The sequence below is a fragment of the Fusarium oxysporum genome, chromosome 8, assembly GCF_000149955.1.
Source record: "Fusarium oxysporum f. sp. lycopersici 4287 chromosome 8, whole genome shotgun sequence".
Taxonomy (NCBI): Eukaryota; Fungi; Ascomycota; class Sordariomycetes; order Hypocreales; family Nectriaceae; genus Fusarium; species Fusarium oxysporum.
Window position 1 is genome coordinate 226126 of NC_030993.1, and position 27466 is coordinate 253591.

Below are 27466 nucleotides of genomic sequence, written 5' to 3' on the forward strand. Positions count from 1 at the left end.
TCCAGAGAGATTCCGATCCATCAACTCATTCTGCCTCCTTTACTATGCTTCTGAGTCTCTAAACGGCCTTCCTAGACAGGGTAGCTCGGGCACGCGAGAAATGAGCTGAAACAAGGATTAGTTGTTGAGCAAATCAAACGTTCTGGTTTTGGTTCGGCTAATACACACCAACAGTAGCGCCCGGACCACCCGGGTTACCCGCCCGCTCTCCCGAGTTTAGCGACGGTCAGCCGATGTTTCAGGGATTGGAACTCGGATAACGTTTTACGGGGAGAGCTATTGTTTCAAGAATCTGCAAGGGAGATTGCACTTGATTAATAGGAAGTGATGTGCTTGCGGATTTTGACTGAAGTGAGATAAGCGGCTTCCAAGCTCCAGCACCTTGAGCCATTGGCCTTATCCTCAGGCTTAGCAGCCGTGCCGCAGTTGCAGCGCAGCTCCCATAGGCAATTAGGCTGATGAGAAGTGAAACACATGATGCGCTGCAGAGAGGCTTTCAGGCCCAGTAAGGCTGAAGTAATTAAATTATATGTATATAGTACATTCTAGAACCCAGAGTTGATAGAACCGGTGTAAAGCATATAGAAGAAGAATCCGAGTGAGTAATCACTCCTGTCTTGGTGTATCCTTTATTATCATTCTTGGCATAGAAATCCTGGATAGAGTATGACATGGAAGAGTAGAAAATGCTTCTGAGGGTTTGGCTTATTATTACCTCCCTAGGAGCTCTTTAGCCCACTTCGGCCGATTCTTTGCTTTCTGTACCATTTCGACAACGCATTGCATATGTGCATGTCCCCTTTCTTCACTCTGTACGCTCTCAAGCCTGAAAGTCTCTTCTTTTGCCTCCTTAAATGTAGGTATTTTGCCCTCCTTCAAGTTGGTGGAGCTGAACCCAACAATGTCAATCGTTGGCAGATTCTCTTGATGAGCGTGCTGGCTCTACCCGGAAATCCAAGGCCAAAGCATGTTCAGGCATGTTCTCCGAGGCGATGGAAGCTGGATTGCTGCCTTGCTTATATTGACCCCAGAGAGCTGGTGCGACCTTTTGTTTGATAACGTTCTGAACTCCCAGCTCAACCGGAACATCCTTTCGACCTTTGGGGTGCAGTATAACAATAAGACGTGAGTCTATGATAGCTTCAGTATCCTGCATTGGGCGTGCGTATAGTGATGCAGAGCCTTGGATCTTACTGCGAGGTGCAGCCCCAATAGTTAGTGACAGGATCGGGACCCTTGCTTGTACTTGGAACTCGAGATGGGTAGCACGGATCTCAATCTCAGATAAGCTTTTATCATCCGTTGCTGGTTTTGCGTCTTTGTGAACGGGCACAACACCTTTGGTGATATTGATTGTGTGATTCGATGATTTAATCGCGTCAGACTCATGAGCTTCAGCTGGCATGTTCTTAACCATCCTCAGAAACTGCTCCCATGACAGAGGCGATGGCTGGGTTGCCTGAGCTCCGAACGCAATGATGGTATCGTACTTCCAAAAGTGTAGATGGACGTGTCCCGCCATTGGAGGCCCATGGAGGTCAAGACGGGCAGAAAACTCTTTGGGACCTAGATGTATGCTGCAGATCAACGCAGGGATGTTCACCTCGGCCCAGAGCGAGATACCAACTTGGAGAGCATAGTTAAAGGGGTGATAGTGCATGAAGAAGTCTGCCCAAGCGCTGAAGACAACACGAACCCAGCCCTTGTCGACGACCAAGTCCATCCTGCCACCACCCATGGCGACCTGTGGCGTGATGGCAAAGTAGGCTTCACCCGAGATATAGATCTGGGAGTCGTATTGCCAGCGTATGCCTACGCGTGAAGAGGTGACAGGATAATGAGATGGTACCGCGTACTGACTGTGGTAGCCACCGACGGTAAAGACAAAGTCGCCTTGATGCGGAGATCCTGCTAGGAAAACCTTGAAGCCAAAAGCTCCCGTGAGCCGACAGGACGGGTCAAGGATGAATGACCTGGGCGTCAGCTCTCCAGCTACTAGGATTGTGCCATGCGTAGGGTCGATTTCCGAAGCAATAACAATATCCAGGACAAGAAAAGCTTTGTCCAAAGACTTGCCCTTGGGAAAGACTGCTGTGGCTTGTCCAATGACGGCAAATTTGGGCTCATCGGCCATGGTAAGAGCCACAAGAATCTGTGAATCTATCGTCTGAAAGGCCTTGAAACCGACACCGGCAGCCAACCACATACTGCCAGGCTCAGTGGTGACCCAGCCGCCTTTATCCCGGCTGCTGAGTGTCTCCAGGTGCGACGTCAATGATCCTGTTGGTTCTGAAATATTGCTGTTCATCGCGATGAATGGGAATTCAGCTACTTGCGATACAGATGGCAGCCTCAGTGTCGAGTTGTAGCCGAAACCACCGGTGAAGCTGTTAACCTCGACACTACCTATGGTAAATAGGGTCCCACGAAGCGCGCCAAAGGCAAAGACAGACTTGAGGTGACTCAACTTGTTTTCCGTATACATACCAGCCGCAGTGACTGACCACTTGGCGACCGAGACGGCCATGGCACCCATGAAACCTGTTTCGGGGTCTGTGTCTTTGCCGAAGGGAACAAGCAACCCCGACAGTCGAGTATCAGGCTTTTCGAATTCAAGAGCCATGCCTCCAATCAGAGCCTTGAACGTCAGGGCTCTGAGGCTGTCTAGAGTTTTGATAGCCTCCAAGTCGGCAGTGAGAGTGAGACCTATGAGTTTAACACTGATTGGTCCGAAAGTGAGGGTTGCATCGAGAGAAAATACGAGGGTGCTAAATGAATCGCCAGAAATCGATAGACCGATGCTGTTGATAGATAGAGGACCGAACTTTCTTGATATTGGTGCTATTGTCTTTTCTGAAGACTGTGTTTCGTCGGCCATCCCTGTGTCACTCTCGCCCTGTTTCAGACCTCTTTGAACCAGACTCTTTCTGTTTCTTTTGACGACATGGTCGATTATCAACTTTCGCTTTCCAGCGCTTTGCATAGTGACTTGAAAGTGAATGCCACGAGGTATGCCAATCGCTCCATCTTTGCTCAGCAATGGCTCAGACTCAAAGATAATGTCATTGAGAATGCCAACCTCCGAGTCATTCAGATCCCGGTTCGTCCACACAACACCAAGCTGGTCAAAGGGCTGTTCTATCGTACCCACAACAGGGAACTCTGGGATACGACGGATGGTAGGCATAACGACACGGAGTAGCTGAGCCGGTCCAGTATCCTCTGCTGCGCCTAACACGCGTTTGTCGCTGGCTCTTGCGAGAGCACTCAAATTCGCAGATGCCACGGAACGAAGCTGTACAAGCGTAATAGCAAAGCTGTCAACTGATATGGTTAGAGAAAAGATGACGTGGGCGTTGTTCGTTTTGTCTGAAATCTTCTTGCATTCGAGTCTGACTTTGAGCTTATTGAGAGGGAGCGCCAAGTTGCGGAGAAAGCCAGGCAGCTCGGTCTCGTCGATAATATCTTTGAGCAGGTTCACTACTCGTAAAGTGCCCGATTTGGAACCCAAACCCAAACATCCGCTGAAAAACCAACCCTGCGACTTTGGTTGGTGTTGGTATACGAAATCGAGTTCTGCAGCAGGGCCGGACTCATCTGCGCCAAGATGCATGCTGCCATCGATCTTGAGTGACGTGCCGCCGTCGTATTGATGCTCGATACCAGCACGGGCCACGTATATTCCGCCCATCAGGTCCAGAATCGCATGATTGGAGCCATCTTGAGCAAACAGGTTACAAAGATGGGCCACTCTCAACTGCTCGATAGTTGCGGATGCCAGCCACTCATGCCGCCGGTCATTCTTCCGGTAAGATACTTGCACGATGATGGGTACTTGAGGTGGCTCTGGAAAGCTAAAGCTTGGCTCGGCTGGGAGTGACAGTGTCAAACAGGCTTCTAGCCCAATGGTAATGTCAGTTGACCCTCCTTGACCCTTTAGTGGGAAGATGATGCCCAGATCCAAAGTCACTCGTTCCAAGCCCAAAGCTGGCGCCAGGGCCCGGTCTTCTGAGCCAAAGAGCTCAGCAACGTTGGGATCAGACTCGAGAATGGTATGAAATGTGGCGCTTGTTCTGCCATGACTGTAGCCCAGGGCCAACTGAACATCTGTGACCACATTTGGAAGACCAGGCGGTATATGCGCGTCGTTTGGCAAGCGAAGCAAACTCTTGAGTGGAATTTTGTAGATAGGATTAGGTGTAAATGGGGATGTCAGAGTAGTTGTCTCGTAGAAAGGGTGCAATGCCAGTGGACAAGAAGGGTTACCCCATAAAGGTATTGGCCAGGTCTGTGCTGACAATTCAAAAGACCCTTTGTTCAAACGTATAGTCGCAAGGAAAGGGACAGGCGAGGTGCTGCCGAAAGATGCGTCAACCTCGACTGATATCTCGAAAGATGAAAGATTCCTGTTTTTGTCAAAGGCGACAGCGATCCGATGAACAGAAACACATTCACCGCCCAGGGCTTGCGACAAATATTCCCTGAACGAAGGGCTTTGTGATTCATGCAGAGACTGGCCAGACGAACCGCCTAGAAGTTGTAGAGCACGGCTTGTTAACTTTTCAAGGAGACCGGTGCTACTGACAAGCTTGAAAATTAGTTGGAAACCACTCTCCGAGAACTCAATAGAAGCTTTGCCCTCAAAAGGAGGCAGATCATCTTCAGTGCTGCCCTCCCACTCAAGATCAAGTTGCAATCCTAGCTTAGATGACGACTCGCATTTACTGGGACCCAGGTCTCCGACGACGCAAGTTCCGACAACGTTGGCCTCCAAGATCTTGATAGGTCCAAGCTTCTCTCTTATGAGGTATTTCAACTCACCAGTGGCATTGATGTTGTTGGGCCTCATCGCAATCCGCATGATGGTACGGGAGTTGAACTGTGGGATGAACCATATGCCGGAACGCGATTGCTCGTATGTTGATAGTTCGAGAGAGCCCAGCAGTTTGGAAACCAGTACGTTGGTAGATAAGGGGAAATTTATGAGACCGGCTAATTGCGCTATGGTGAGTGAAGAAGAACCATCTAACGCAAAAAGAACGCCCTGCACGTTGAGTTGGAACCCAAAAGGAGTCTGCCACGGTCCAGCCCCAGTCCCGAATTGTAGAGTGCGCACTGCTTCGTCCGTGGAAAATGACAGAGATGAATCTTGCAGATGACCCTGTGCCTCATCTTTGCTCAACTTGAGTCTAATGTTGGCCCCTGTCAGCGATGGCCTCCCCTCATTTCGTTTTCCAATCAGTCCGAGGTGTACAATGCAAGAAAAGCAGTGCTCAAACCATCTGGCACATGGAGAGTCCACCTTTGACAACACCTTGTCAAAGCTTGACTCGGCATTGGGCCCTTCGTCTACTAGACCCCTCATGAGGAGGGATTTGATCCAGTCCTCAACGGAGTTGAACCCGGGTGGAGTAATGTTTGAAGCCATAAACCCTGGCTGAATATTGACGGTCGCGGGGAGGCCATATGTATCGACGGTGCCTCTTTCGAAAGCCCAATTCGCTGCGGAGGCCACAGCCTCTTGATCTGGAAACATGTATGCCCAGGCAAGGTCGTCATCGTTATCCCAAATCTGGGCTGCTTCTCTGATATGGTGAAGAACAGCCGGGTCCATGATATGCTCCGGATCATATGCAACATTAGGGCGATCCCCCATGGCAATTGTTCTGACCCATTGTAGACCCCGAGTACAGTTCATCCCAGGCTGAATGGCATGGCCATGACGCTGCCGTATTATCTGCTGGATCTGATGGACTGCCCGCATACGATACTCAACTTCCGTATTTCGTGGATGCGGGGGGCTAGGAGTATTGACCATTGGGTGATGTGGATGAGCATTAACAATGTTATCAAAATTGGCCTCAGTGTCGTTTAAGAGATAGTTGAGCAATGCGAAAGCTTTAGCATCTCTCAATGCATCTCCATAGCAGTTCGCTAGATACCCTGGAAAGAAGTTACCGTCAAGACCAATAAGCCGGGCTTGAATGGCCAGGGCCGATTGGCCCCAGCTCATGACAGTTGCCGGATTGCAGTCGACAAGCTTGAGCCTAGTCGGGTGCCATCGTAACCAGTAAGGGTATCTTGTGCAGAGGATCGAAGGTCGCGACATGTTCCGGTACTCACGGTGATCCGCCAGCGCAAGGAAGCAATAGGCCACCGCGAAGCCTATGGTTGTTAGCTCTTGGTCCATGCCTGCTTATTCGTTGGAGCGAGTTGCTTGCTTACTTGGGTGGCCATACTGCCGTCCGGCGGAGATGACGAGATATTGTAGATTGTGCAGAAAAGACTCTTCAGTGGTAGAAAAGTGCGAGCCGTGGTGGCCGGCCTTGACGACGTCGAGATGAATGGATCGTCCCCCTTCCGCACCCAACCAGCCCATCATTGCCTCTTCGAGGCCTTCTTCGGCATCCCCGCCAGTGTAAAGTGAGACACGCATCTGCCAGTTGTCATCGGCTTCAAAGGGTATAGGCCATATTACCAGCGCCATGATAGATGAAGCGTTTTTGTCATTCCGGTTTCTGTTGGTCCACGAGGGGTCGGGCACTGCCCACCCGTCTCTAAAGGTCATCCCGTCTACTCCATAGATGAGAAATATCGGTCTTTTGCGATTATTAAGCTCTGGTGCGTGTTCATAGACCTCGCCCAGAGACTCTTCCAAATCGGGAGGTGGCTGTACAGTATTTAGCCGCCCATTTTCCTCAAGGTGCTGACACCCAGTGAACAGATTGTAGCCAATAGCATATGTACCGATAATGACACGGCAGATTGGATCCCAGGCCACTCTTGCGCTCCGAAAGAACAGGAGGTAGTTTCTTCCTCCATCTGCCAACTCAATTTTGATGTTGGGAAAGTTGTGACTTAGTGATTTGGCAGCTTTCGAGGGGCAGTAGAGCGTCGTTTCGTTCCAATCAACATATGACATGGCCACATTGTTCGCCCTATGATTTTCCCAGTCCTGATACAACATTTGCATGACACCGCCGTAGTGGTCATTATCCCAGTGTGTTACCACAATCGATCTGAACCCGAATAGGTTGTTAATTTCATTGCGTATTTTTGCTATGGCTGTACTGACAGCGACATGAGCTTGAGGCGTGCCACCGTCAATTAAGACTGCGGCTGTGACATGGTTCGAATGTCTGGACTTGAGAATATGAACGGCGGAATCCCCCTGTCCGACATTGATGAAGTATGATACAACGGCATAATTCTCGTACTCGTTCATGTTAAGATAACAGGCAATGCTCGATGCTAGCCCCGTAGCCTGAGATGCAATGAGGAGATAGATTTGGTAAAGGAATTGAGAGTTAATCGTGATCCAGCTGTCTTTAGCATCCGGCGTATTACTGCGGGTGTATAACCGGAAGATAACGGACATTGCTACCTAAAGAGGACGAATCGGCATGAAACTATTGAAAACGGGCATGAGAATTGGCTTCGCTGTCACAATGGCACTACGGGAAAAAGGTCTAAATCAGGCGGCCTACAGGGCTTTGATAAGCCGCTATACGCGAAAAAGAACGAGCGGCATGCAGGCTCCGGAAAATATAAGAGGGTCTGGGAGTCAGTCTGTACTGTGTGGGGATCCAGGCTAGCGATTGTGGCATGGGTCAGATAGGTTAGGTTACTGGCGATTAGAGGTCACTACCCTAGACCTTCTCGGAATACTAGATGTCCTTTTTCACCTCAGATATTGACTTGTTTGTACCAGAGGTTAACACGATGTGTGTATGCTACTACATAAACTCGCCAACGGTTGTTCCATTGTTCTACGAACTAGAGTTGCCTACTATCTAAGTTTCGAACCTCTTAAATCAGACCTTACAACGACATAACCTTCAATCATTTCAGTCTTGTTTGCCGCCTCAACATTGAGTGTTTTGTCCAATGGCATAATAGCAACTTCAGACCACTTTGTCTCCATCTCGTCATGTACTTGCCCATCTTGTTTTGTTGGCTGCAGCCACCGCCATGTGTTGGACCCCTCCCCACCACCTAGGGGCATCTGCACACTTGGCGCCGCATCCTTCTCGTCCGCCTTTGTATCTGTATTGTCCTTGTCTGCCGGCAGCGGTATAGCTGGTACCAAAATGGGACCGATAGCGAAGAAAGCGCGCATTGTACGCAAAGCATTGTCAACAGGCCAGCGTGGTAGCGATAGAGGGGTCACTGGGAAGAGTGATCCAGAGTAAATATGGATTGGCGTCTTGGGGTCGACAATAGTGCTGACAATGACTAGCTTCTTGCGGTGCTCCTCATCGAGGCTGCCTCCAAGCGTACTTGGCAAGAAATAGGGATTCAAAAGTAACGGTTGTGGATGCTCACTCTCGTCCCGGCGATCGTTCATAAGACCGCTGCTTGACATTGTCAAGCGCCTCCCATCACGAGTAAACGAGGAAGCAATCTTGCCAATGTCACCTGATGAGGAAAAGGTGCCAACCAACCCGTCAAATGCAGCTTGGTGATTCCCTAGCGCAACAGGGAAGCTATAATCACTTAGATTGCGCTCGGGATTTACACAGGACAACAGAGAAGCATCCTTCAGCGGCGGCGCGCTGAGTTCCAGAGATACACCAACATCTGCAATGCAGAAAGGGCGTCCAAGAGCAGCTGGTAGAGCCTGGTCAAAATCGGCGCCTGTAGCTGACATGTTGTCACTTGCACCGGCGAGCATATCGAAGAGAGACCAACACGTCTCAGGATCCCGGAGCGCAGCCACCAAGATTGGTAGTCTTCCAGTCGGAGGTGGCCGGATAATAGCCTTGTTAGGTCCCTCAGATGGTGTCACTGTACCTTTACGGAGCAGCATCTCGATGACAAACTCTCCTTCCGGATCGTAGACTTGGAGGCTGTGATTGTGGAAGTTTGGGAGTACCCACGCCCAGATTGGGTTATCCCACTCGGTAGCAACCTGTCTGATAATAGTCTTTGAGCTTTGTATATTCTCATTGGTAAGAGGTTTGAGGAAGTGAGTGTTGAGTCGCGCTGGCTGATTTATTCGCGGTGGAATTTGGAAGAATTGGCATGATCCGGCAGATCTCTCAGCCTGAACAACGGTGTTGGGCCAGTAGAGAGACGGATTCTCATTCTTCAGCACGGGAAGGACGTCGCAAGATAGACTGGGTGAGATGATCGGATACATTGCACCGTCACCTTCGGGCCCTAGACCAATGCCGGACACAACCTGGCCGAACTTATCAACAATTGCAAATTTGGTAAAGCGAGCTTGACCGTGGGTTACAGGCTTGAAGGGGCTGAATTGGCTCGTGTACTCTGGAGCCAGCGGTGTCGAGAGGCCATACGGTGCCAAGTCTGCTGGGCCATTTTCCTCCAGCTCCTGCAGAAAGTCCGCCTCAATGCCGAGAACGGATTTGACTATGCTATCATCTGCCTTTGGGCGCGGGTGGTGACCCCGTCGTAAGGTTACAAGATGATCGGAAAGACCAGAAAGGCTGGCAGAGAAGTATTCTAGCCCTCCGACTGCTTTGAGCATCTCGTCTCGTCGTCTTTCATCTCCAGAGCCGCTCACCGGTGTCTGAGAGAATAACTGCTCAAGTCTTGCTTGGAGCGACTTGCCAGGTTCTGGAAGAAACTCTGTGCGTCCTGTTATGACACGCATATCATTTCCCACAGCGCTGTCTGCCGCCAGTGAGACTCCGCCATCAGTCGGAATGACGTATCGCCACCGTCCGGTATCTTGGTTGCTTTCTAGTCGCCAACGCTCGAAGGGTAAGTGGTAGTATTCTAGTTGCCATTCAACGAACAAAGGAAACCAGCCTTGTGTATCGTTCATGTCCTCGAAATCTACGTAAGGATTCTGTGCACCTCTTGGTGAGGGGCCATCGAGCTCTTGTAGAAGTGCTGTCACAGGTGCCGATAGGTTGCCGAGCTTATACTCAAGCCAGTCCTCGGGGGAGACGGTGGAGTGAGTGGCCTCTGGACATATCTCAGCGGCTAATCGTACAGGCAGCACATCATTGAAGTTATTTGGCCAGCCGGATTTGGCGCCTGCGACGAGTACATTTGGATCTTGGTGCTGGCCGAAAGGATTCGTGGGAACTCCTTCAAGTTTCTTGCTTCTAGGAAGAAGCGCCTCGAGCTCGCTCTTCGAACTGTTGACTTTGTCATAGTTTGTAATATAGCAACCGCTCAACTCTTTTAGGCGTTTCGCAATGTCACGAGATTCCTGTTGAATCTTGTTTCTCAATGGTTGCTGCTTGTCTGACGGAACATTGCAAAGACTTGCTGCATTCCACCAGCAGTTGAAGAGACATTGCATAAGCTGCTTGCGTTCTCGAATGCAAGTGTCAAGGACAAGCTGTCCTTGGTTGAGGATGTTTAATCTAGGGACGAGATTTGCCACGACTTTGCTCATTTCATTTTCCTGAGAAACATCTTTCGCATCGTCCTTTGGAAAGACCCAGACTATGTCCTGGGGCCTGGCTAAAAATGACTGCGACGCGGCATCTTCAGCAGCCTTCCTCAAGGAGTCAGGATCATCTTTGTCGGCAAAGATGCGCATGGCAAGTTGAGACAAACCAGAGTGTGTAGTGGCCTGTACTGAGCTACTGCGACCTACTGCGAGATGGAGATACGCTTCGAGGGCATCCAGCATGTGTGTGCCTATAGCGATAGGCTGCTCTGTAGAGATAGCTCGTTGTAGTGAAGCGGCAGGCCAGCGAAGACCTTGTGACTCGGCTCGGTTCCATCTAACATTCCGTAAGATGCCCTGGGTGAGAGTGCGTCCACCAACAGTCGCCGGTGAGCGTGCAAAGTCAGAGCCTACGGACGAATCTTGGTCGACCTTGAGATGAAGCGCGTCCAGGAGAGTCTTGTTAGTGATGGAGATAGGTTCGTTGGCATTGTCGTATCCAATAACTCTATCAGCGTCGATAAAGGTGAATGGGTCGGACTCCTTAGGCCAAGAATGAAAACCAATGACGGAATAGTCGACCAGTTCCTCGTCGATTCCATCAAGGTTGTCAAAATATGTGAAAACCCCCATATTGTGAGGCGCATAATCAGCAAAATACTCATGCCCCAGCTCAAAGGCATTGAACGGTCCACGAAACTCTTCCCGGGCCACCTCCTCAGGTTCAGCTGTGAGCGGCCTGGATCGTCCCATTCGCAACAGGAGCTGTCCTTCAACCGTCCTAGAAGTCTTAAAAGGGTCCATGGCAGGGCAGGTTGTCGATTCAAAGTCTTCGGCCATATCTGTATCGCTAATATTTATTGTACGGATGCAATTACTCTCAACCAGAATATGTTTGGTCAGACTTGGGCTACCGCGGACCTTGCGGGTGACTATCCAGCGATCTGGGGCAGGACGGAACTGCACAGACTGATCATGGGTTGACTGAGCTTGCGGATCAACATGACACTTAAAGCCTGCAAGAACCCTGCGAGAATCCCACTGCTGCATACCATTACCTTGAACTTCTGATGTTCCAATCAAGGCGCTCTCTGTTGCCGTGATAGACGTGCGGTAGAGTCGCGGGAGACACCAAGACAGGTAGATACCGCAGCGCTCAGGACGCATCTCCCCTGTGATGGGGCTGATGAAGCGCGAGCTATACCTGGCTTGCATACGCCAGTATGATAGGTCCAAGTGGTCCATTAGATCGTGAACCGGTGCTCCAGCTTTGGGATGCCGAAGTAGAGTTGCGTAGTCAGGTTCGATAAGAGGAGCGAATTGAGCTGATGTCTGAGGGAAGTCTTGAGCAACAACCAAGGCTTGTACAGCCATTGGCACAACAACTGTGAACTCGTTTCGAGCCGAAGGGACGTGTTGAGAAGTCATGATGATAACAAAAGAGATGAATCTTAACACGAAATATCTCCAACAGGATTAAGAACAGGACTTGGTGACATCGTTACAGCTTCAGTAGCTAGCTGATTACCTATGTCAACAACAAGAACAAGATGAGTGGGACAGTGCGCATAACCAATTCTCTCCCAGTACAACGATGAGCTTTTCAACGAACTAGTGATGTCCTGCAGGCAATAGTTCCATGTCAGCAGCGCCACTACCGGGCCTAGAAAGTCTAGCCCCGCTCGGGAGGACGGACATGAGCGGAACTAAACCGACAGTCAATTGCAGCCTTTTCTGCAAAGATGGTTGGCGTGCGTATCTTGATACTCACTCTCCTCCAACTCGACAACATTGTTCTCAGCCAAAACCTGCTAGAGACAAGATGCAGTCTCACTCTCGTAGCCATCTTTATCCAACTTTCAATCACCTGGCAGCAGGTGGCAAGCTCTCGGTATCCCTTGACCAAGATGCCCCTGCTTCTGCAGAACAGCTTCGTCTTTGGTCTTACCAGAAACCCACTTTGACGGCCGGAAGTTATATACTCTCGGTCTCGCAAGAAATCACTCTGCCTAGCGGAGAGTCTACCACTCTCACGACTCCGGAGAAAGGCGTGCGGGTATCCAAGCCTAAATTCCGTCTAGCAGATCCAGCAGATCTGAATCGCGTTCATCCAGCACCTGGGCATAGCGCCTATTCGCGGACACTGGCCAATGTTGTTTTTAGTCATGCCACAACGCCTTGGGAGAAGGAAATTTCGATTGATAAAGCCTCTAGCTTCAACAAACTATCATCAATGGCCGTTCTGACCTTTGCTGAGGATGAGCTTGTCACAGACCCCAAGATATGGAGAGACCTTGGATTCACTACGAGCTCTGAGAAGTCTAGCGAGTTTGGCTCTATAGAAACCAAGGTTTCAAGACTCGTTCACCCCGAGTGTACTATTAAGTCAGCCCTGAACTCGGAAGGGGCAAATTCGGATTTCAATTCCGATGACGACTTATCACTTCTACTTCTTGACTCTAAACTATTCAAGAGTATATTCATGGGGGAAGACAAAACAGCGTGGGATGGTACCGCCGACTTATCCAGCTTTTCGTTCATGGCCTCCACGCAGGAGAACACTAGCGGATTCACGGCGGCCTTGTTTGCAGATGACAATAGTGATGCTCATAAGCCACAGTTCTCTGTTATTGTCAGTCCTCGTACTGGACCACCAGGCATAACTTCACCGAAGCGAGTCGTCTCACACCTCATCTCGATGGAAGACCTTGACAAGATCAAGCTACCAACCAGCGATGCCACCAACCAGTATGTGGGAGTAGTATCTCTTCATGCATGGGAATGGACCAGCGTCCCAGAGAGCGCTGAGAACTTTGCAAAAATAATGATCAAGCTTGGCGAAAACGTCGCACCCCTTCAGGCTTCCCAGGCTACCGATAGGTTAGCTGGAGGCCCACCTGAGGCGATTAAGTGGTCAAAGGCAGTGGCTGGGAGAGGCTACGTTTTGAAGCCGCACACGGATATTACTGGAATCAAGGCAAGCAGGAAGATAAGAGGTCCATTGATCCCCGTCAGGCCTGACGAGAATCCTCCCAAGGCTTTCTCACTTTACGGTGAGGGCCTCACCGTCATTGATAAGACGACGGGTATCCCAGATGCTTCTTACAGTTCAGCCTGGACGCTTGGGCGATCTATAATGATGGCAGATCGAACACTGAGTGCAAGCTTGCTTCGACTGAGGGGTAAGATCCATTCTGAGGCGGTAAGGCGTGCCAAGGCGAAGGCCTTAAACCAAGGGGGCTACTCTGTTCTGAGCAGCAGCGAGTCCTATCTGGAAACCCTAGAGGATACGGTAAATGATCTTCAAAGGGTACAAGACATCAGCGGTATCAGCAAGGGAAACCCTGCACGCCGTTGGACACGTACTGTATCGGATACCGCGAATCTTCCCGTCATGCGTCTTTCCAGAGACACGTCGTATACTCACAAAGACTACGATGACGAGGTTCAACAGGTAGCTCTTCACATGTTTGGCTACGAATCAAATAGACCAGACGGAACCCCTATACCAGCACGGGATGTTGATGCAGATGCAGCCGCTATCCGTGCTTGGGTTATTGATCGCTTCCACCTGGCCGGTATTCCGCTACATAATCTCGTTCTAGACCTCGAAATGCTTCCCGGTGAGACAATCCGCACGTTCTGCATAGACAATCACTGGATCGACTGCTTTGTGGATGGCGGACTAAGCCTCGCGAACCACTTTGCGCGCGACGACGATGCCATTCGACGGGCTGTCAAACAATGCATCAACAAATATCTCGATATGCCTCTCAGTGGTGGAACTGTACCACAACTACCTCGCTGGGGTTTCTTCATTCGAAGTATTGCCGTCAGTGCATTTCCAGACCTCAAGATTGAAGCTCCTCTCCCTCCTGGCGCTCCAGGAGACGCTTTGGAGGTCGTCTATATGCAAGTCCTGGCTGACGATATTCTTGTCTGCCTTCTCGACCGCCTTCCGGGCGAGCAAGAGCTCGACTATATTCGCATCAGCCAACCCCACCACCAGCAAGACTTCTCTCTAGGGACGAACCTGTCTGTTGATGAAATCACACTGTTTCATCGTCCAATACCCAAACAGACCGGACAGAACGTCGGTGACCCTATTAGCCAAACTTTCGAAAATGACAAGTCACGCCATGTTTACGACTTTGACACACAAATGCTCCGACCCAGCTTTTATATGGATCAGTATAATGAGGCTTTCAGCGGAAATGATGAGATTTTCACAGATAAGAGAAATCCTTCGTCGTTGCTTGCTACTCAGCTCAGGGCTACCAATCTACGCCTGCAGCTGAAGGTTACGAACGATCTTCGGGGAGACGAGCCTCCTTCCGTTTCAGAGCGATGGACCAAGGCGGCGTTCAAGCTCTCAGCTGGTTCGAGACCAGAATCAGGGTCGGAGCCTGAGACAACTGAGAAACAGGCCGCTGACAGTAGAGCGCCTCCAAGTAACGATATGGTCTTGCCAACTGGACCACGGCTACCGATCGGTGCCTCTATTTCTCCTTATGCAATGGAGCCCAGGAGCGGAAAGGAGCATACATCTCAAGACACCCAGCCCGACCCTAGCACTATGATTCCTTATCGAGAAGTTCTACAGCACGTCAGCTGCTGCCTGTGTTACGACCCAGGAAATGCTACCAACTTGATCTACGCGACAGAGATGCCGACCGATCTCATATTTAATCTGAGTGCCAGAGAAGAAAGCGGTTATCCGGCCGAACTCGAACTTAGGATCCCTGTTGCTCTCAGCTCCGACACTTATCCGGATCCGGTGAATGACGGCTCCAGGGCTGTCATGGTTATTCCTGGAACCGCTAGCCAGGCTGATATTCCTAAGCTTGAGGATATCAATTCAAGTCGGTGGTGGTCTTACGAGTGTAGGCTAGACACGTCTAGTCTCTACTCCATTTCCCCCAATGCACTACCCAAAGAGGGTGACCTCGTGGGCTTGGAAGAAGAGAAGCAAGTCATGTTCATCATCAAAATTACTCCACGATTTAGCAGACTGCTCCCGGTGAACATGGCAGCTTTCAAGACATCGTTCATCCTTCGAGGCGTGAGGCTACTTCTCCCTCAGTCTGACCCACCTAAAGCACTATCAAGACATGTCCGGTTCGATGCAACATGGCGGTATAGTAGCCTGGACGGGGAAACAAGTGTAAGCACCACGCGGCTGACGATTCAACCTGCAGTCGTCGCCACTCTCAAAGAGGAGTCAGTCCAGTACACCCTGCAGAAGCAAGATCTCTCCTTTGCCTTTGTGCTTTCCCAAATGCCCCCGAGTAATGCCAGAATTCGTCTTTTTGTCACACAGCAACAAGGCAATGAGCCCTTTGATGAGCCTTTCGATCTATGGGCCAGTCCGCAGTCTATGCCAAATGGGCAAGGATTTCTGTACACTGGCAGCAAGAACATCCCACTGGACCTGTTCAAAGACTTCCTACCTCTTGAGATGAGACTCAGGATAGTTGAAGAGGACGGTGGGCATGCTCTCGGGCCAGACACAGCCCCCTTTGTCTTTCCGAGGTTGCCCAACATTGATAGACTCAAGGGATCCTCTTCCTTCTACTGGGGCACTCAACACCTATCAATCATCTGGCCGCCTCTTAGGGGACTTGAAGTTTCCCTGAAACGGAATTTTTCTCTCAAGATCCGAAAGCCTCAGCTGCCAGACCGTGAGCCCATTGATGTCAGTGTGGAGGACGGCAACGAGATTGTCCGTTTCATGCTGTCTGATCTTGAATCTCGTATCAACGGCAGCAAGGAATTTGGTCTTCTCATCGATGGAAGTGTTGTGGTGGAACACCCCAGGATTCGCGGTACTCTGGTAAACTGGTCCTTTGTACTCAGCGGGAGGCCGGAGATAGAAGCAAACGCCAGTCCCTTCTTCGACAAACCAGTTGACTTTGACCCGACTGCCCCGATGTCCAACAGCCAGTTGGCTAGCATCAGGTCCAGCCACGGAAGTTTCGTTCAAACCGACTTATTTTACTGGAGGAGTAGCGGGCGGTCGCTTGGAGCCCTCACATGTCGGTCGCCATATGCCGTAAAGCGATATCCTGGCCCTGAAATAGACGACTCCCAACCTCAGCTCATGGGCGCCGGCGCTCTGACTGTACTTCTGATTAACGACGATATGAATTCAAGCAAGACTATGTTTAAAATCGTGTGGGTTGGCAACGATGGAAGCGTCAATGTCTGGTCGCGACACTGCGCAGTGGAACAAGAGAAATGGCATAGTGACATCCTAGCACCGCCAGGCACTGCATCAACACTTGGAGGCGGCTCAATAGTTTCTTGTGGAGAGAGGCCTGTTTATCGCCAGCAGTCCTTCCCTGATCCCGTAGTTTGGTGGTTAGGCCCTCGAGGAGAGGTCTTTGGGCGGAGACTACTGGCTGGCTCAGAGAGATGGATCGACGTGGAGCCTCAGGCCTCATTACCAGCTGGAAGCATCGACGTCACATCACCAAATCTGAAGCGACCGGCTCAGATGGCAACTACATGGGCTTATGACTCGCAATATGGCAAAGCAGTATACCTCTTCTGGATTCGTGCGAATGGGGACCTCATGGTGACCTGTTCTGACAAATCTGGCAAGTCTCGGTCAAAGCTCAGCGGAACAGCCATTGCATATCGTGATGTCGACGCAGCTCCCGGCACGTCTTTGACCGTTTCTATCGGACACAGCCGGACCATCCCCTCTTCCAACAACAACGTTTATGTACTCTGGATTTCTACTGATGGAGCTCTTTGTTTCGGATCTCGTATCGATCTTGTCGAGACTACAAACTCACCCGAAGGCTGGGATACCATTATTAGGATTTCGTCTCCAGGCACTGCGAATCCGCTCTCTGATATATGCTATATAGGCAACGTCAGACTGAAAACAGCTTCAGTAGTGTGGGCAGATCCTGATGGTAAGCTTCAAATTGCCTGGGCTGAGTCATTAGCCCTTCGACCGAGTTGGAGCCGTAAGGAATCTATCTACTCTTTACAGAACGAGTGGGCGGCTTGGGGATGGCAGGAGCTTAATAAATGGATTCCTATCGGTGAGAAGCCGATAATTGGGAGAGTTGAGCCGGATGATTATATTACCCCTCACTTTGTTTACTTTCACATTGGGGGAGGAAAATGGTACAACTACGAGGTTAATTTTGAACCGGTATTGGCATTTCGCAATTACGACTAGGCATCAAACGGCTTTAGAATTAATTAATAGCGTTCTTCTATTTTACAGTCATATTGACTTTACTGCTTGCTGTTTATTAACTGTTTCAGATAAGTTCTGTCCTAATGTTAATATTATTGAAGTAGGTATAAATCTAGAATCCGGAGTTGATAGAGCCGGTGCAAAGCATGTGTGAGAAGAACCCTAGTGAGTAATTTACTCCCGTCTTGGTGCATCCTTCATCGTCATTCTTGGTACAGAAACCTAAGATCTCGCTATTCTGTGAGAACTCCCATCCCTCGCCATTCCAGTTAAAGCCGTATTGATCCTCCGTCTTCAGCCCTCGGATTTCAAAGAAACCTTCAATAAGGCATCTCTCGGAAACACACTGTGAGAATATTAGCATGATGAAATTTGAAGTATCTTGGGGTTTGAATGTACCTCGAATTGCTGGACGTTGTCGAGGCAGCCGCCTGGGTATGATACAGCGACTGCATCAGTGTTATAGATGTCACCTCCAGTATCAGGAACGATTTCTCCAATTCCCACTAAGTCGAGGTTAGAATCAACAGTGGCAGCAAAAGAGGAGATGCGTGCATACTTTGAGATGCAGAAGTGCCAACTGCGAAATCAGCTTGAGCATAGCCAATTAAGGCCATCAAGCTAGCGATACGAAGAATAGAGTACATTTTGATGAGTATGGACTTGGAAAAAGATTGCAAGTATACTGGGATTGTAAGTTAAGGCTGATGAATTGCTGATGTTTCGAAAAGTCGAGCTGAAATTGGTGCCCTTATATATCCATCATGAACTTGCCAAGACTCGGACTATAAATGAAACAGTATGACGATCTTCTCAATGATCAAGACAATAAAAATTTTGCCTGAAATGATCATCGATATAGAGACATGAAATGACGTATAATGGTTCTTGGCTGGTGTTGTCGCACAGCCTTGGTGGGTCTTGCTATTCTGAAGTGAGGCTATGATCTTGTTTTGTCTCTCAATTTGGCCAATTCAAGGGTTAGATAATCTGGAAAAACTTATTACCCATAAGCTTATTCCCCATACATTTGTCGATTACCCCTAGTTTAAGGAAAGATAGTCTGTTTTAGTTCTGGGCTAGCTTGTCGAAGGATGAGAAGGATTAAAAATACTACGTCATTGCGCCCCGTGGGGCAGAAGGGACACGGACATGAGGGAGACATTAAGAAATCGCTGGCATCTTGGAAATGAGATCAATTGACGGAAGTCTACCAAGTGAAAAAATAAGAGAGAAGCAAAGTGAGTTAGTAGAAAGGACTTGTTCAGAAAACAGGATGTAGAGTTCGAGGCATGTTCGACAATATCGCTGCCTGCTCGTCCGTGGGCCTGGCTTAGGTCTTGAGCAGGGGTCCAAATCCTTACGCAGATCAATAGAGGCCTTAAAGGGGTGAAGATTGTTTGAGAAATCCTCGGTGGATAACGAATGACGAGTACCAGGTGCTAGTAAAGATATTTTTGACTCGCGGATCAAGCAGTAGTAAGGGTAACTATCGGAGTCGTCTTGTATAGGGTATCCGGCTCGGTCACGAAGACTTATGTGCATATTGAGGAGAGTGAATTATGTCTTTAAGTAAAGGTGTACTGCGATGACTTGGTCTAAGAAGACCTTGGGCACATAGATAAGTCAGCTCTTAACCAAATATAAGATAATGGTAGTTATGGGGATGATAACAGACCCTCGCTGCTTATTTAGCGAGCATAAGCCACCAAGATCTACATCGGTGCCCGATTTCGAGTTGGTAGGGTGGTACGAGATGGAAGAGGAATTAATTTTATGCACAGTCTGCTGAATGTATAGTCTTTGTCAGAGATCGCATTGGTAACCAGTGATTGAGCGGAAAGAAACTCGAGCAACATGTGTCTAAGAGATAGATGCTGAAGCGAAGCTCTGTCATCGGATTACTCAGCAAAAAGCTCACCTTCCAAGGCTTCTCGTCACCTTCCAACTATGGGTTAAGGTGGGATGATCACCAGGCGACCTGCCTATAAGGGCATGTTCCTGCAATGCCGAGCCCAATTACCCCTCTCAAAGAACTTTTGAAGCGCATGCTAAGAAGATGCGGAGCGGTGAATATTGAGGAAGACATGGTTTCAATTAAGCTTAAATTTTACCCTTCAAGCTAACGAAAAGTCACGATTAATTCTATCCTTGGGTTACTTGCTTTGTAGAATGACTTTCGACTTTCGAGACCATTAATTGAACCAGTATCATTCAGTATCGAGATGCGGGGAAACGACAAGTGCCCAGCGTTCCTTGCATACTACCCAGGAACGAATGCTGACCCGCGTCATGTTTATCTCTGACCTTGTTGCGATTTTCCACTAATTAACCAATGTCCTTCAATCCGACCGCTTGGCTCTTTTGCAATTCCCCTCATGAGCTTCCCAACGTGGAGTAGGCAATGTCACCCAATGACTTGGCAACCGACGATGCAGACGAATCGTTTACCAAAACGTCGCATTGACCGTTCAATGCCAATTGTTTCTTGCGGGGGATGGAGATATCACGAGGCTTGGTGGTATTGAGATCCAGGGCAACCGGAGTTTGCATAGGATCTGCAGGTATATAAAGATGATGGTTTGTCCACATTGCCCGTGTTTCAACCCACTTGCAAGGCCTCTTTCGTCAATACTCTCTCCTTCGCTATCGGGCCCATTCTCTGATCTTCTGACCTTGCACCGTCCAACTACACATCATGCGTTACACAGTCCCTCTCATGGCGGCGCTGGCTGCCTCGGCTACAGCTACTGCACCAATTGGAGCCGGAAAGCGCGCGCAGAAACTCTACACACTAGAGACCGCACCCGGTGAGACTGTCGAAGTTACTGAGGACGAGAAGTTTCAGATGATTGACGTACGTTCCCCTGTAACATACTAGCAGGTAGAGAGGCTTGATTGCTGATTGTTTGCAGGACCACATTCACTTCTTCGACATCACAGAGTGGAAGGATCACAGCGCCGCTCCCTCAGGTGCTCGTCTCGCCAGCACGACCAGCAAATTCCCCGAAAAGCTTGCTCACCAAGCCAACGTCAACAAAATCGTCAAGAAAGTCAACGCCAAGAACATTGAGAAGCAACTCAAGAAGTTCTCCTCATTCCACAACCGCTACTTCAACTCTGCCTTCGGAGTTGAAGCTGCTCAGTGGCTCCACAAGGAGATCCAGAAGGCTATCAAGAAGAGCAAGCATCCTTATGCCTCGGTCCGACTGGTCCAGCACCAGGCTTGGTCGCAGCCTTCGATCATTGTCTCGATTCCTGGACAAGTCCGTCTCAAGACTGTTGTCACGGGTTCTCATCTTGACTCGGTTATTTCCAACGATCGTGGAGCTGGTCGTGCTCCTGGTGCCGATGACAATGGCTCTGCATCTATCATGCTCTTGAACCTCCTCTCTGCCTTCCTGGAGGATCCCCGAATTGCCAAGGGCGATCATCTCAACACTGTTGAGTTCCACTGGTACTCAGCCGAAGAGACTGGCCTCCTCGGATCTCAGGACATCTTCAACAACTACGCCCGACTCGGCATCCAAGTCGAGGCTATGCTCAACCAGGATATGGTTGGCTACAAGGGCCGTGACGGAGTCGAGCGCTTCGGTCTCATCACCGACAACACCAGCCCTACACAGAACGACTTCCTCAAGCTCCTCATTGACGAATACGCGGATATTCCCTATGAGGAGTCTACTTGCGGTTATGCTTGCTCTGACCACGCCTCGGCTAACCGCAACGGCTTCCCCTCGTCATTCCTCTTCGAGACGCCTTTCGGAAACCACAACCCTTACATCCACACTCCTAACGATACTATTGCGCATATTGACTTTGGTCACGTCATTGAACATGCTAAGGTTACTGCTGGTTTTGTTTACGAGCTTGCTCACCGCAACTTCACTGCCTAAGCTGGCAGTAGGAGGAAACAGGGAAATTAATCATGATCAAGTAATCTATAATAAAAGCTCAGATGATATATCGGTTCTATATATTCTGGTAGCATTAATAGTAGGGTGCATTGCTTCTGTGAAATATGCTACTGTTTGTTACCTATGTTGAGCGAAAACAAAAAATAAAAAAATTATAAGCATTAACCACCAATCAATTAATGGACTCAATGTAGTGACTATGTCCTGCTCGGTTGAGGCGCTAAATTTAAGATTAAGAATGTCGCGCGGGTCTAGTGTCGCCTTCCGTTTGTTTCCATACGGAACTCCATCGTTACTTGGCTAATAGCTGAAGGGGCTAGTCTATGTGATAAGATGGGCCGCATTTCCTAACCAGTAAGAAGCTCTGCAGTTGATGTGGGCTTGTACCACTCTGCTTACTGAAATATCGTGCGGCTGAAATCCCCGCACATGGTTCAACATAATTATTCAATCTTTCTCTTGCAACGCAATCATGGATCCATTATCGCTCGCTGCCAGTATTGCTGGCCTGGTGAGTCTCGCGGGTGCTGTTATATCAGCTGGCTATAAGTTGAACTCAAAGTTGAATGAGGATACGAGCGACACAAAGACGCTGGTTAATGAGACAGCCAATTTCTCGGGCATCTTGCTGGGTGTAAAGGCACACCTAGAGTCCTTTCACTCTCTCGATGTCGATTTGGAGGCTGTTCACAAAACCATTGAAGACAGCAAGCTTACGATAAAGCTTATCGATGAGCTATTAGCCAAGCTTTCAAAGTCAAATCGCATTGAGATGTTGATCAAAGCTGGTGGACGGGAGGAGCAGGCCGTGAAGTTACTTCGACGTATTGAGCAGTACAAGATGTTCTTTGTCCTATGCTTTCAGCTTGAGCAAAGGTAAAGACTTTCTTGGCCTACCCAGGAAAGAAGAAATACTGATATGGAACAAGCTCTCAATCCGAAACCCTCCAGATCCAGATGGAGGGGATTGTGACTCAGTTGAAGTCATTAGGCGAAACTCAGAAGGGCGTTGAGAAGGCAGTTGGTAAGTTGGTAGATGCTGGTCAAAGTAAGTACTTATCTCCTCCTTGCGAAACTGGCGCTCAAATGATACTGTGCAGTTCAGCAACAAGAAAAGATCATCAAGTGGCTTGGCACACCAACAGAAGATGAGCACAATGATCTATGCAAGCAACGAGATACCTCATCGGCTGAGTGGATTTTGAAGAGGGAAGAATTCAACAATTGGTTATCCTGTCCAGGTTCAGCATTATTATGCCTTAACGGAACACGTAAGTGCATTGACCTACGTGCTACTAGTGCTAAATATTCTCCTAGAGGGTTCAGGGAAGTCGGTGGTTATGTGGGTTTCTGCATTCAAGACCCTTTAATACAATATAGCTAACAAGTATAGATCCAAGGTTATCGAATCGCTTCAAGAGTCTACGCTTGAGCCTGGAAGTAATGCTGTAGTTTACCACTACTGTCGCTTCACCAACCCATCCAGTCTTTCGCCTACGAATCTAGTCGGGTCGCTCATAGGTCAGCTTCTCAAACAATCTTCCAACACAAGCGCCCTCTTGGAAGTTGTGAATAATGTCTACGAAAAACATCGCAAGCGATCTGCTCACCCAAGTCTCCAAGACCTGCAAGCTCTATTCACTGATCTCTCTAATTACTTCGAGAGAGTTCTCCTTGTCATCGATGGCTTGGACGAAATGAGTGGCTACTGGGAGATCTTGGACTTTTTGGAGACTCTACCCGAGGCAAATATTGAGTTCAAAATTCTGATAGCGAGCAGAGCTGGAATGGGTCTTGAAGATGCCTTTTCATCATGCTTCAGAATCGCAATTACGTCGACAGACGTTGCATCAGACATTGAGAGCTTGGTCCGCAAAAAGCTCAGTAAGCGCCGATTTCGCGGATCTGAAGTTGAGGCGGTCATCAAGGAGCTAATTGTTCGCGCTGATGGAATGTAAGTAGCCACCAAATCTCACAACCAATGGCTGACGGTCCGCCTCTACAGGTTTATATGGGTTATATGTCAGATTGATCATCTTTCCCGCGTCCGAACAGGTCTCGGTCCAAAGCTTGTGCAGGCTCTACCTCGCAACCTCGAGAAGACCTTCGAGCAGGCCTTTCAAACTCTCGAAGATGAAGAAGAGAAAATGCTTGCCAAGCGTATCTTGCAGTTTGTCATGTTTGCTAATAAGCCCCTCGACTTATCAGAATTGGTTGAAGGAATCGCCGTTGCGTCGGACACAAGGACTCTCGACGATGTGAAGTCAAATTCACTGCGTGAAAAGAGTTACGTCTTTGAGCTCTGCGGAAGTTTGATTCGGGAGTCTCAGGCAACCTCAAAGATTGATCTGGCACACTACTCCGTGTATGAGTTTCTCCAATCACCCAGGCTAGAGGGAAACAGGGATAATGAGCTATATCTCGATAAGTCTGATGGCAATATCGAGCTTCTCACGGCTTGCATTCAGTATCTGACCATTGAGAGCGTTTCGGCTGGTGGCATTGTCGAAGAAGTAGAGGCTGCGCTGGAGGATGACGATCTATACATCAGTCCCGAAGTCTTTGCCAATACGCCATTCCTCCAACATGCTGTTAGCAACTGGCCAGCCTATGCTTCAAAACTCTCAGACGCCAATCTTAAAGATATTTGGACCTCTGTTCTACTTCCGTTCTTCGAACCTAGTTCGAACTACTTCAAGTTCTGGGTACGCAAAGCACGCTATCTTCACGGATACTACAAGTATCCTCCGGGAATCACACCACTGCACGTCGCTGCTGCCCATGGGCTGCCAAGTCTGGCAAGAATCCTTTTGGAAGATAGCCATCTCAGCAAAGCGACTTGGCAGATATCGAAAGCCAAAGTGGGGAGCAGGACGCCGCTACATATGGCTATCGAGAACGATCAAAACTCGGTGATCGATCTTTTTCTGGGACTTGATCTTATCGACTCAACAGATGAAAGAGGCAGAACCCCTTTGCATCTAGCTATCGAGTGTGCAAACGAAGAAGCTGTCAGCAAACTTATCTTAGCTGGTGCAAATGTGAATCGCTGTGAGGAAGACGGACGAACGCCGCTCTTCATCGCCATTGAGAACAACTGGGATGGTCTGGCAGCACCACTCGCAGAGATGGCGAGCCAGAACACGACCATGCCAGATGGGCGCGGGCCTCTCCACCTTGCAGCACAAACTGGAAGCGCGACGTGGTTGAAATGTCTGATGCTTGCATTTACTCCAAAAGCCATAAATAAACCCGACAGTCGTGGTTGGAGCCCGCTACTCTACGCTATTGATAGGGGCCATTTGGAAGTAGTCAAGCTCCTGTTATCAAACCCGAACTGTGTAGAAATCGGTGACAAGAACCGATGGACGCCTCTGCATGCTGCTATCAAGCAGCAGAATCTGGACTGCGCCACGGAGCTACTCACCTCTAATGTTCCGAAATTGCGATTTTGGGAATATGATCAAGAAGAGCCTGAAAGAGAAATGGAAGAACCTGACCCTGAGATGACGGGGAAATATGGCGGGGGATACAGGCCGAGACGGTCCGCTGCAGCAACTATCGGGGGCCTAAGTCGACGCTCAGAGGAGTGGGCACCGGAATCATCATCCGAACGCCAACCGCAGACGGCAGTCTCGGCGCCATTATTTCTGGCAGTCTCATCACCATTACTTCTGGCAGTCTCCAGCAACTACAAGGCTGGGGTTGAATTGCTCCTTCGCCATGCCGAGGCCTATGGCCGAAACGAGATAGGCCTGTTAGAAGAAAACGGCGAATGCCTCAAAACATCGATGATACTATCTGAAACAACCATCTTCAAGAAGCTAATCCCAGTCTCGACAGCAAAGAGCATACTGGCTGTTCTGCCTGGTTGTCTCGAGAAGGGCGGAGTATTCATAGAGACCTTGAAGCAAAGACTTGACAGTGCCTTTGCACACAAGCAGCTTCTACCAGAGGCATTGTCGGACGACAGGCTGACGCTTGAAATTGCACATATGGTACTGGATACCTGGCCTGTTCAAGCTACCACGCTTCCAGACAACATACTTCACCTCGCTATACAGGTCGGATATGACCATGACGTACGCTTGATGACGCGTCTTATAGATGGAGGAGCCAACACCTCTTATGTTGACAAAGAAGGGCGAACCCTGTTACATGTGGCAATCAACCACTTCAACTGGCCTGCTACAACCTTTATGATTGACAGTCTGCCACTTAGCAAAGAGATATTATCCAGTGCTCTTCACTGTCTCGTTGACGTTGCTCCAACACAAGGCAATGATATCGATCCTGAGATTCTCTCAATCTTGAATCTGCTTCTCGAAAAGGGCGCTGATGTCACCAGCCATGATGGATCTGACCTCAGTACTTGCCACATAGCCGCTGGTAGAGAAGATAGTGCTTTCTTGAAATGGGCGTTAGAGAACAATGCTATACTAGCAGCTCTAACCTCGAAGGATGATACTCCAATTACCGTGGCGGTGAGGTATCGGAAATATGAGAACTTACAATGCATTCTCGACAACATTCTTCAGACTGCGCCAGAGACTCTGATTGAGTTTCTGGCCACGCCAAGTATTACCAGTGGGACACCCCTCATACAAGCCATTGAGCTCTCCGACATCACAAGCTTGACCAAGCTCGTGGAGGCTGACAAGGCTGCCGAGTTGCTGGTTAAGAAGGATATTGATGAATGTCAAAGTAGGCGGCTGACAGCTTTCACTGATGCGCTGTGCAATGCTATTCGGAAGCAATCGGACCAGGCTGCGATGCTATTGATCAAATTCATGAGTAACATCTCATCGACAAGTTCATCAGGGGAGACGCCTCTGCATACAGCTGTGCAGGAGGAAGATGAAAAGATGGTAAGGGCCCTTCTCGAGCACGGGGCACAGTTGAACGTACAGCATCGCGACACCGGAGAGACACCATATGCAGTTGCAACAATCGCCAATCTGACAAGGATAAAGGCTATTCTAAGCGAGCGTCAAGTGGAATTTCAGCCCCCAGATATTATTGCAGCAGCCAAGGCTGGAGATGAAGGCTTGGTTGCAAAGGTCTTGGCTGCATACCCTAATGACGTCTACAATCAAAGAAAGGCACTATTCACAGCACGAAAACTACGACAGAAGAAGATTGAGAAGACTCTCCACGAAGTTTTATCAACGGATACCGAATCTCCTGTAGTGGACGACATAGCCAGGAATGCATACGGCGATACAGTTCTGCACCAAGCAGTTCGTGCAATGAACCCCGAAAAGCTAAGGTCTTTGTGTAGTGGTGATGACAGAGCGGTACTGGATGCTTACGACCTGGGAGGTGATTCTGCATTGATGCTTGCTATCCGATTGTGTCATTGGAGCGGTGCTGAGGTCTTGGCTAACGCAGGGGCGGATATAGATGAAGCCCTCAAGAAGGCGTATGCGGAGAAGTGTGATCTTTGGATTGATAAGCTTGTTGAGCTTAAGAATCGTTATGGAAGAGTGAGAGGTTTGGTATATTCTGTTAGTACATGATAGAGGTTAGGATTAGCTTTAAGTGGCTTGTCTTTAACCTGGCATGGTTCTAAGCAACAGCCGCCACCAATTTCTAGGGTCTTCGAGGATTGACAGTGCACTGACGGAGAGGTATGGCGTCGTTAGATGTTTAGTCTAACCTATCCTTGAATCTGGCTTGGGTTACGCAATCGATGCGTTGTACTACTTTGACTGGTGTCCACAAGGGGAGAATTCCATGGGTTAGCAGACTGGCGCGTCATAGCAACAGTCTCCAACTTGGGCCAGGATCCTGTCAGTGATCGGGTCTATTCGACGGTAGTTGACTCACAGCCCTGTCAACCCTGTACTTCCCTTGGGGACTGCAAATTAGAGTTTGTGAGGATCTAGCACACGTACATCCATACAGGGCCTGAGGCCGTAATATATGAGTAGGCTTCCGGCGTTCTTGTTCATATGAGGT

The 27466-nt window shown here is 49.2% G+C and overlaps 5 protein-coding genes across 5 annotated transcripts; 3 read left to right on the plus strand and 2 right to left on the minus strand.

The window, feature by feature from the left end:
• Positions 1 to 904: 904 nt before the first annotated feature.
• Positions 905 to 11800, minus strand: FOXG_18392 (uncharacterized protein; the record flags this gene model as incomplete). The annotated part of the gene is made up of 3 exons (XM_018398466.1): positions 905 to 6165; positions 6226 to 7384; positions 7826 to 11800. 3 exons carry the CDS (start codon positions 11798 to 11800, stop codon positions 905 to 907), a joined length of 10395 nt encoding a protein of 3464 aa, XP_018236392.1.
• Positions 11801 to 12194: 394 nt separating this feature from the next.
• On the plus strand, positions 12195 to 17567 carry FOXG_02718 (uncharacterized protein; the record flags this gene model as incomplete). Its single annotated transcript, XM_018380179.1, has 1 exon — positions 12195 to 17567. One exon carries the CDS (start codon positions 12195 to 12197, stop codon positions 17565 to 17567), a length of 5373 nt encoding a protein of 1790 aa, XP_018236393.1.
• Positions 17568 to 17700: 133 nt separating this feature from the next.
• Positions 17701 to 18235, minus strand: FOXG_02719 (uncharacterized protein; the record flags this gene model as incomplete). Its single annotated transcript, XM_018380180.1, has 3 exons — positions 17701 to 17934; positions 17988 to 18094; positions 18148 to 18235. 3 exons carry the CDS (start codon positions 18233 to 18235, stop codon positions 17701 to 17703), a joined length of 429 nt encoding a protein of 142 aa, XP_018236394.1.
• A 1474-nt stretch (positions 18236 to 19709) lies between these two features.
• On the plus strand, positions 19710 to 21684 carry FOXG_02720 (uncharacterized protein). Its single transcript, XM_018380181.1, has 2 exons — positions 19710 to 20445; positions 20504 to 21684. Exons 1-2 carry the CDS (start codon positions 20287 to 20289, stop codon positions 21482 to 21484), a joined length of 1140 nt encoding a protein of 379 aa, XP_018236395.1. The 5' UTR covers positions 19710 to 20286; the 3' UTR covers positions 21485 to 21684.
• A 267-nt stretch (positions 21685 to 21951) lies between these two features.
• Positions 21952 to 27231, plus strand: FOXG_18393 (uncharacterized protein). Its single transcript, XM_018398467.1, has 6 exons — positions 21952 to 22381; positions 22435 to 22553; positions 22606 to 22776; positions 22823 to 22847; positions 22899 to 23459; positions 23511 to 27231. The coding sequence occupies exons 1-6, from the start codon at positions 21978 to 21980 to the stop codon at positions 27022 to 27024; spliced, it is 4794 nt and encodes a 1597-aa protein (XP_018236396.1). The 5' UTR covers positions 21952 to 21977; the 3' UTR covers positions 27025 to 27231.
• Positions 27232 to 27466: the final 235 nt, after the last annotated feature.

Bases quoted from the DNA above. Each gene is read 5' to 3' on its own strand.
- FOXG_18393 (XM_018398467.1), top strand. From the start codon at position 21,978: ATGGATCCATTATCGCTCGCTGCCAGTATTGCTGGCCTGGTGAGTCTC. The intron at 22,777-22,822 runs GTAAGTGCATTG...ATATTCTCCTAG, and splicing joins ATTATGCCTTAACGGAACAC to AGGGTTCAGGGAAGTCGGTG. The intron at 23,460-23,510 runs GTAAGTAGCCAC...CCGCCTCTACAG, and splicing joins ATTGTTCGCGCTGATGGAAT to GTTTATATGGGTTATATGTC.
- FOXG_02720 (XM_018380181.1), top strand. From the start codon at position 20,287: ATGCGTTACACAGTCCCTCTCATGGCGGCGCTGGCTGCCTCGGCTACA. The intron at 20,446-20,503 runs GTACGTTCCCCT...GATTGTTTGCAG, and splicing joins AGAAGTTTCAGATGATTGAC to GACCACATTCACTTCTTCGA.